This window comes from Homarus americanus, unplaced genomic scaffold (assembly GCF_018991925.1).
Source record: "Homarus americanus isolate GMGI-L3 unplaced genomic scaffold, GMGI_Hamer_2.0 scaffold2539, whole genome shotgun sequence".
Lineage (NCBI taxonomy): Eukaryota > Metazoa > Arthropoda > Malacostraca > Decapoda > Nephropidae > Homarus > Homarus americanus.
Genome location: NW_024725489.1, coordinates 4,382,442 through 4,390,824, shown reverse-complemented (window position 1 = coordinate 4,390,824; position 8,383 = coordinate 4,382,442). Strand labels below are relative to the sequence as shown.

At 36.7% G+C, this 8,383-nt stretch overlaps 1 protein-coding gene across 1 annotated transcript; it reads right to left on the bottom strand.

The window, feature by feature from the left end:
- Positions 1-3,651: 3,651 nt before the first annotated feature.
- On the bottom strand, positions 3,652-6,087 carry LOC121865026 (probable small nuclear ribonucleoprotein G). The gene is made up of 3 exons (XM_042364339.1): positions 5,950-6,087; positions 4,696-4,843; positions 3,652-3,918 (listed from the first exon to the last, which is right to left on the bottom strand). Exons 1-3 carry the CDS (start codon positions 5,979-5,981, stop codon positions 3,865-3,867), a joined length of 234 nt encoding a protein of 77 aa, XP_042220273.1. The 5' UTR covers positions 5,982-6,087; the 3' UTR covers positions 3,652-3,864.
- Positions 6,088-8,383: the final 2,296 nt, after the last annotated feature.

The following is an 8,383-nucleotide window of genomic DNA, read 5'->3' as shown; positions in this document are numbered from 1 at the left end:
TCACTATAACATACTGTACAGTATAGTATTTGATAAGATGATGTCTTCCTGACAATATTATTTATTACCTTTGAGTGATGGCTCAATTTGGCAATTTGTACACTTAGACAAGTGATTAATGAATAAACTGGGGTATGTGCAGATGAAAATACTGTAATACTACAATACGTATTACTAATTATTTATTAGTCTGCCACAAGGGCCTAAGTATGAGAGCAGGGGGGGCTTTAAAGGGACCTTGACACTAAAGCCCTGCTACCAAGACAGAGTAGAAGCGATTGTCACAGTAATAATAAAGATTAATATTATTATTAATCCAACAACTAGAATTACACCACATTGTAAACTGGGCTTAAGGCTGAGAAGATTCGTACAGAATCAGCACACCCCCCCAACAGCCATGAGGTGCAGGGAATCAGGGGGCTAAACCCAGCATCACCAGAAGTATGTTGACTTGCAATTACTGCAGGATGATATATGATGTAAATTGTGCAGGTCTGGGCTATATAGCATTCAGGTTAAGCATGGAAGCTGTTGCTAGTATTTCCTGGACTGCAAACGAAGCGATTGCAAACCGTTAAACAAAGCAATTGCAAACAGTTGGGGAATGAGATTCCTAGGAATGGAAATAGATGAAGCTGGATCCCTGCTGGTTGCCAAACTAGAACAAGTTAGGAAAGAGATCCTCGCTAAGACTGAGGAAGTAGCTGATACAATGGAGGGAGTAGTGAAGAAAAATTATGCTCAGGCTTTAGCAGGGCCACAGAAGGTGGCGGAGAGAACGCAAGATCAGAACAGGTTCTACAGTAGCTAGGGACTCTGAAGAAGTGTGTTGAAGAGGTGGCAACTAGCAGACCTACTGTTAAGTCGGAGGAAGCTGAAAAGCAGGAGGACAAGCCTCGCCCCCTCAGGCAAGAAAACTTAGCAATGCATGTCGGAAAAAATTCATTCGCCCTGATCACACGGAGGGAGGAGTTGCGGAGGAACGGGGACGAGTTTACATGGGTTATATCCAGGGGGAGGGTAGTGGAAGCAAGAACACCAGCACAGAGCCAGGGGATGGAGGGACACCCACCCGCTCTACCTCCCACCCAGGTGGAAACATGCGCCACATAAACAATGACATATCTGACCACACCCTGCAAATACAATGTATTTAGCAAATGCTGCAGCTACTGAGAATGGAGGAGGGCCGCAGTCATTGCCAAAGGCAGAGATGTTACCGAGAACAAATTCCAACTTGAAAGTCTTGTACACTAATAATGACACGTTCCTTGATAAGAGAGAGCAGTTTGAAACACTATTGAAGGTACATCAACCCGATATAGTAAGTGTTGTAGAACTGTTGCAAGAACAGGAGAATCAACCCGGAGGAATGCGAGTTCAGTATTGACGGATATGATTCGTTTACCAACCTTTCTCAAGCAACTTGCAAGAGGGGTGTGGTTATCTATGCTAGGCAAGACCTTAGAGCCAGTCAGGTGAGGGTACAGGGAGAGAATGTTTTTGAAGAATCAAAGTGGTGTAAAATTAAATTAAAGGGGAGAGACTTACTTATTGTCGGGTGTATCTACAGATCCCCAAACTGTAGCTTATCATTTCATTTATTTTTTTTAAGGAAAGTTGATTCTATTATGATAAATGTTTTATCAACGCAGCACCAAATGAACCTAAATGATATGAGAATTATGGTGAAATTGCATAATGATGTGTTAAAGGGACCTTGGGGGAGAGCTGCCCACTGGTGCCCCCCCCTTCCCCACCTGCTGCTCCCAGATCACTCTCATCTCCCACACACAATATACCCCTTCAATTAGTATTTTCTTTTTATAGTATACTGTAAAGTATTACAGGTATACAGTTTTCTCTTTATTCATAAGATAAATTCTGTGGTCATTTACATATTGTATAATACAGTGATATCCCCGTTAGCTGGAACAATTGGTGCAGGGCACTTCCGGGGATGAGAGATTTCCGACTAACCAGAAAACTTTCTCAAACCCGGAAAAATTCTTCATCCCCGGAATCTTCTCCGGTTACTGGGAAAAGTTTCCAAGTGTCTAAACTTGACATCTTGCACACAGTGGTCCCTCGGTTAACGAGCACAATTCGTTCCAGAAGGTTGCTCGTTAACTGAAACCATTGTTTCAATGGGTTTTTGGGTAATTGGTTCAAGCTCACCGAAAATTGCCTAAAATCAACAAAAAAGGTAGTAAAGTACACTTACTTTGAGGTGTGTATGTAGAAGGCTCCTGGATGATGATGATGGGAATTAGAATGGGGGTGGAGGAGAAGGGAGAAGAGAAGGCATTGGGGTGGAATAGAAGTCACCCCATGGCGCCATTTCACACATAAAATTTTAGTTCACTTGATGTAATTCAAGATTATTTTCTTTAAATCAACACTGCACTGTGCTATATATTATCAATATGTAACATATATTTCAAAATGACCAATAATTTGACTGGAAACACAGAAATAAAGCATTTATGTTGAAGAGTCTCAAACAAGATGTTCCTTCCTCTGAACCTGTAAACAAACTGACGCCAAGCTTGGTGTGTTGAGTGGCTGTTTGGCGTGCAAAAAACTAGTTTCCTGTACTTCAATTATGTTCAATAATTGTTAAAATGACTAAAAAATTTAATATAAAACTTTTAAAATTATTGAATAGTGCAACCTTCTTGATATTTACTAAAATGTTAAGGAATTTAAGCCCTAAAACCAATATACTACAGCTGGTGGGCAGCCAAATGCAGGCGAAAACATGGGACTTCCCTATCTTTGCCAATATACCCAGTACCGTACTCAATTGGGTTGTTTTTCAACCATTTCGGGTGCTATTCAAATGCTCAATCACTGAGGCATTAATTACTTGCCATTAAAAGTTGTTATAACTTTGCAATACAGTACAGTAGGCCCTTCATATTCGCGGTGGTTATGTTCTCAAAATGGCCGCAAATCACCAAATCCGCGAACATTTACTGATCAGGGGGAGGGGAGGGGGGGGACATTTTTACTTGTGTACAAAGAAATGTATATTCCCTTTACATGTTTGCCTTTAGGACAATTATTTCTTTTACCTGTATTATGTACACAATATATATGTGTGTGTGTGTGTGTGTGTGTGTATTTAAACACACACAAAACACATACAAATAAATAATAATGGAAAAATCCTCTTACAAATAATTAGAAACAAATGTATTAAAAACGTGTGTCTACCCTCGTCTAATCCGTGCTTTGTTATTAATAAACCACGGAGTGGACTTATGGGTAGATTCAACATTTTTAATAAATTTGTTTCTGATTATTTGTGAGAGGATTTTTCCATTATTATATATTTTTATGTGTTTTGTGTGTGTGTGTGTCTACACATCACATCACATATATACAATACTGTATAGGGAAAGGAAATTACTGTCTCTAGAACGAATGGCTCTCTGTCCCAGCCGCAAAAATGACGGCAATATTAAAACTACCCACAGACAATCTTGGGTACATCCAGGGTGTCATCCGTGAATAATAGAAGGCCGCTAAATAAAAATCAGCGAATTATCCGGCGTACTGTATGTATAAATTATTAATAATAATATAAGAATTAAATACAAAATAACTTCCATTTCTTCCTTAGGTGCTGAAGGACAATCTTGACATTGTTAAAAAGTTTATTGAAATAATGAAGAATTTAGATGAAAATGCATTTTATAGGCTAAACATTATACAGTAAAGTAAAACATTTTCATAAATTCTGTTTCTTAATACAAAAAAAGAAAAAACTTAAAATTATCTAAAATAAAAAAAAACATCTATGAATGGACTGGACAGTACAGTACTAATACAAGTAACATTATACATTTTCTAAGCTTAAGATATGCGGTCTAGCGCCTCGAGCATAATTATGCTACTCCCACGGATTACCTGTAGAAGAAAATGGGGAAATTAGTTGAATCAGTATTTTTTCCTGAACTAAAAGGTACAGTATAGAAATACTGTACATAAACATAAAAACTTACATCAACCGGCCTTTCAGAATTAATTTTACAAACAGATGGTTTTACAGGCCACACAGCAACTTTTTTTTTGACGGGGATTAGCCCACCCGGGCACAGGTCACTGACCCACATCAGGGCAAAAATATAATAAATAATAATAAAAAAATAATAATAATAATAATAATACTAAAAATAATAATAATAATATGTATTATTAGTATTATTATTATTACAACAATTAATAAAATTAATAGCAAATTACTATAAATAAAAATAAAATACTAAAAATAATAATAACCAAAAATAAATAAAACGACGAAAAAATAAATCAAGAGTGAGAAACGATATACAGTACTGTATGTACTGTATGTTGTGTTGTCAAAGTAAGAGAAACAATTGAGACCCTGCAATTGTTGCTTTTGTTGTCCTTGTGGCGCAGTGGTAGCAATCCCTGTTCACAAACAGAGGTCCAGGGTTCGATTCCCGACTAGTGAGGTATTGTTTGGTATATATATATATATATATATATATATATATATATATATATATATATATATATATATATATATATATATATATATATATATATATATATATATATATATTCACGATACTACTGTCCAGAGTTGAAAGAAATATTAAAATCTTGTCCTTCATACAGTTCCAATTTTTAAATGAATATCTTGAAATACTGAATACTTACAACAACACCAATCCTAACACGATCACCAGTTTTGCGGACTTCCACGCCATCATCAACCACAAGATTCATGAATGGGTCAAAGCCTCGTAAAGTGCCCTCTACCACGCGGCCACCATTGAGCTTCGTCATCACACGCTTGTCCATGTACCTAATTAAAAACAGAAGGTAAATTAATTAAGTTTTACATGAAATCAATCACTTTTAATGGCAAAATAATTCTTAATACACAAAACTATTCCCTTAGAATTGCACTTGGAGCAGAAGATCAACATAAAACACAAGGATATATAATTATACTGTATATACAGTAATATATAATGCACAGGGGAATATGTTATGGATACAGATATTATTAAAAAGGATTTAAATATGAGGCTGTTATTTCCAGTTACCCTGTATAAGGAAAGTAAATATTTTTTTATAGAAGTCCCTTAATATACCACGGATTCAATCATCCGATTCACAAAATTCAAAGCTTAATTGTTTTAACATCGGGCTGACACCTTATTTCTACCACCACAGTGCTCAAGCGAGAGTCACCAGCAATGGCTTCGAGCAAGGGAGATAACTCAGATCCATCGTGATGCACTTCGCTAACCTAACCTAACGAAAAGTAAACCTACGGCTATGTTAAATACCCCAAAGTAACAGAAACATCAGTAATTATATCTCCATTTTGGATAGGTGACTCTTTGGAATTTAGCATTTTTCGCTGTTTATTATTTCATTATTTTGACTACATTTCAATGAAAACATTATTAATCAGGTTTTATTGACCTAAAACATATATTCGTTAAGATTTTACCCTGATTTAATATACATTTGGGTACTTTTGGGTAATTCGTTGGACCGCGATAATGACACAGGGAGGTGAATTGTGCAGCGGGACAGAGTAAATAAAAATAAATAAATTCATAATAGAAAGTTGTCGTTTCTTTTACATACTTAAATTAATCAAAACAATAAGTAAAGCAAAAATAAAAAAAAATCAACAAAAAACTTCTGGTGGTAGCCATTATCTACACCTTTACCCTATTCTCGTACCGGAACCTCTGAGGACAGCCAATGACATAATATTTACCCATCTTAGTATTTATCTAGCCAAAGGTGTATACAGGTAACAATTTTTTACCTAAATACAATAGAGTCACATGGTCAGAACAAGTCAAGAACACTGAACTTCAAAAACTAACAAAAACGACTTTAACTCAAATTATATATCATAGTACTAGTCAAAAGTGTATTTTAACTTACTTCTTTAACTCAGGAGGATGTGCTTTACTCATGTTGTATTAATATATTAAACCTCGGGCGTCAGTAAACGTTTGGGTCAGACGCTCTCAACACCAAGCCCCAACGATACCTTCTCTTAATACCGTTCGTGTATTCTATAAACTTCAAACTAATTTCATTAAAAAAGTCCTTAAGTTTATAGAAAAAAAATAGATTTATCTTTATATAAATTTTTAATTATTTATTTATTATATTTCATAAAGGAAAAGAATGAATTAGATAGTTTTGAAATGGTGAGAACTTAAAATCTCAATTACAGAACCTTGATATACTTAACAAGTTGTCCAGTTATTTTCGGTGTAAATAACACAGGTAATTATTTTTTTTAACATATTTATTTGATGTTATTCAATGTTGTAACTCACCTTTCTCTTTTAAGTGGAAAATATTCTGTAATTGTGTAACTGTTTGGATACGGTTTACACAATATTAGAATTATGGTGAGAACTGAACGGTTTGTGTCGTCATGGAGCACTACGGAACAATCTGGGTGGTTGCTATGGTTAAGGATCACTATGGAGCTACCTAGAAACTTTGACTCACCCACTACGCTAACGTTAACTTGAAAAAAATAATACAGTACTACGAACGCTACGAGGTGTGTAACAGAACGCAGCCCCGATGTGTTTGCCCTCTGGACGTAAAATAAAGGCTACCCTGTAATTCCCCAATTTACTGAAGAAGACCCTTTGCTTGGCGCTCATACAATGTCAATTACCTACTATTCTTGCTGCTCAAGAGATCACGTTGGTCACGAAATTCTTCAATCGCAAAACATGTTAAGTGCAACGGATAGAGTGAAACAACCGAGGCATAACACTAAAGGTTGTGAACACAATTTTATGATTCCTATTGTCCACAGTGACGAAGAAACACCATTAACTGAAGGTCTTGGTTAATGAGACTCAGTCTGAGACCAAATGTGAAGAAGAAAAAATTATAGATCCAGTTGTGTGTTTTCATGAAAAACTGGAGATATTGGGGGCCATTGTGAGAAGATAAACCGAGGAAATGAATTAGTATAGAACTTACATGAATCGAAATACTTTTTTTTTTAATTAATCAAGCCCAAAGGGCAGCAGGCTCATAAGAAGACATGCAGACTATCACAATATAAGAAGACAACAAGAGAATTATTATTTAGTTAGCTATCAGATTATCCCAAATGGTGACAAACTTGAGGCTATAACTAAAGGGGTCAATAAGAAAACCTCAACTAGCATCCTCCAAAATGTGGGTATCAGGTACAAGTGAATGGTGATACAATGTGATCAGTGATTCACCCTGAGGCAGAATATCACTCACAGTGGGGCAATCGAGATAATAGTGTTGAAGACTTAGATGTGGGTCTGTTACACAGTTTGAAGGGAGAGAAGTGTTGAACATCCTCTGTCTCAGAGACTTACCAGTTAGCTGGGTCTGTATCCCAGTCAAATAAGAGCCGAGCCAAAATAATATCTGTGAACCATAATTATGAGTCCACGTCGACGATAATTATATGGGAAGAGAAGAACTGTTCGTAGTGCCCAATAGACAGGCTAGCGGGCCCTGCGAGGGATGTACTGTATAGAAAAAAAAAGTGGCAGAACGTATATTCTCTCTCTGTAGCACAGGGGGGAGGGATAGTCCCAGCATCAGGGAGAGTAAGACGACATGCAGTTTTAGCGAGAGAGTCAACCTTATTATTGTGTGCTAAATCAACATGAGACGAAATCCCCAGAAACATTGTTACAACAGACTTCTCACGAGTTAAAGCCAAGAGCCGTGCTATACGTATGTTGGACCAAAGGGTCGTTTAGATTTAAGGGAGAAGAGGGCCTGGAGGACAGATTAGAAATCACACATGATCACCCAGCTCTCCATTCTACTTGCAGGGAGCCGACAGTTTACAGATAATTAATGTATGGCAGAGACTGAGGAAGAGACTGTCCATAGACTACAGAGTTAGTTATTTCGGAAATTATGAGGTGGGTTTTCCTTTGATGTGTGAGTGCAGAACACTATTGGACAGCAAATCATCCAGCATGGAGAACCATGATCAACATATGCAACAGGCACATTGATACCGAGGTTTTGCAATGAAGAGCAACCTATTTTAATGAAGTTAAGACCAACCTATAGCGAAGTATGGGCCTTAGTGCTCGACTTACTGCTTACCATTGTTAGTATACCCTTACTGTTTATGTATATTATATACCTGAATTTTCTATATACATACTAAATTAATGGAAACTTGAAAATTGTACTCAATAAATATATACTCATTGATCTGTGTAGGGAGAAACAAGCTGGTTACCGACACCCCCTGTCCTATACTGTAAATATCACCCAGTCACCCCACAGCATCAATATTGTTTCTTGACAATCAGTGCCATCTTCAGGCATCGATATAACC

What these genes read in the sequence shown, in the direction of transcription:
- LOC121865026 (XM_042364339.1), bottom strand. Translation starts at nt 5,981, where the DNA reads ATGAGTAAAGCACATCCTCCTGAGTTAAAGAA. An exon ending in CATCCTCCTGAGTTAAAGAA is followed by an intron (nt 4,844 to 5,949) that starts GTAAGTTAAAAT and finishes GTTTTTAATTAG; the next exon opens with GTACATGGACAAGCGTGTGA. An exon ending in GTGTTAGGATTGGTGTTGTT is followed by an intron (nt 3,919 to 4,695) that starts GTAAGTATTCAG and finishes TTTCTTCTACAG; the next exon opens with GTAATCCGTGGGAGTAGCAT.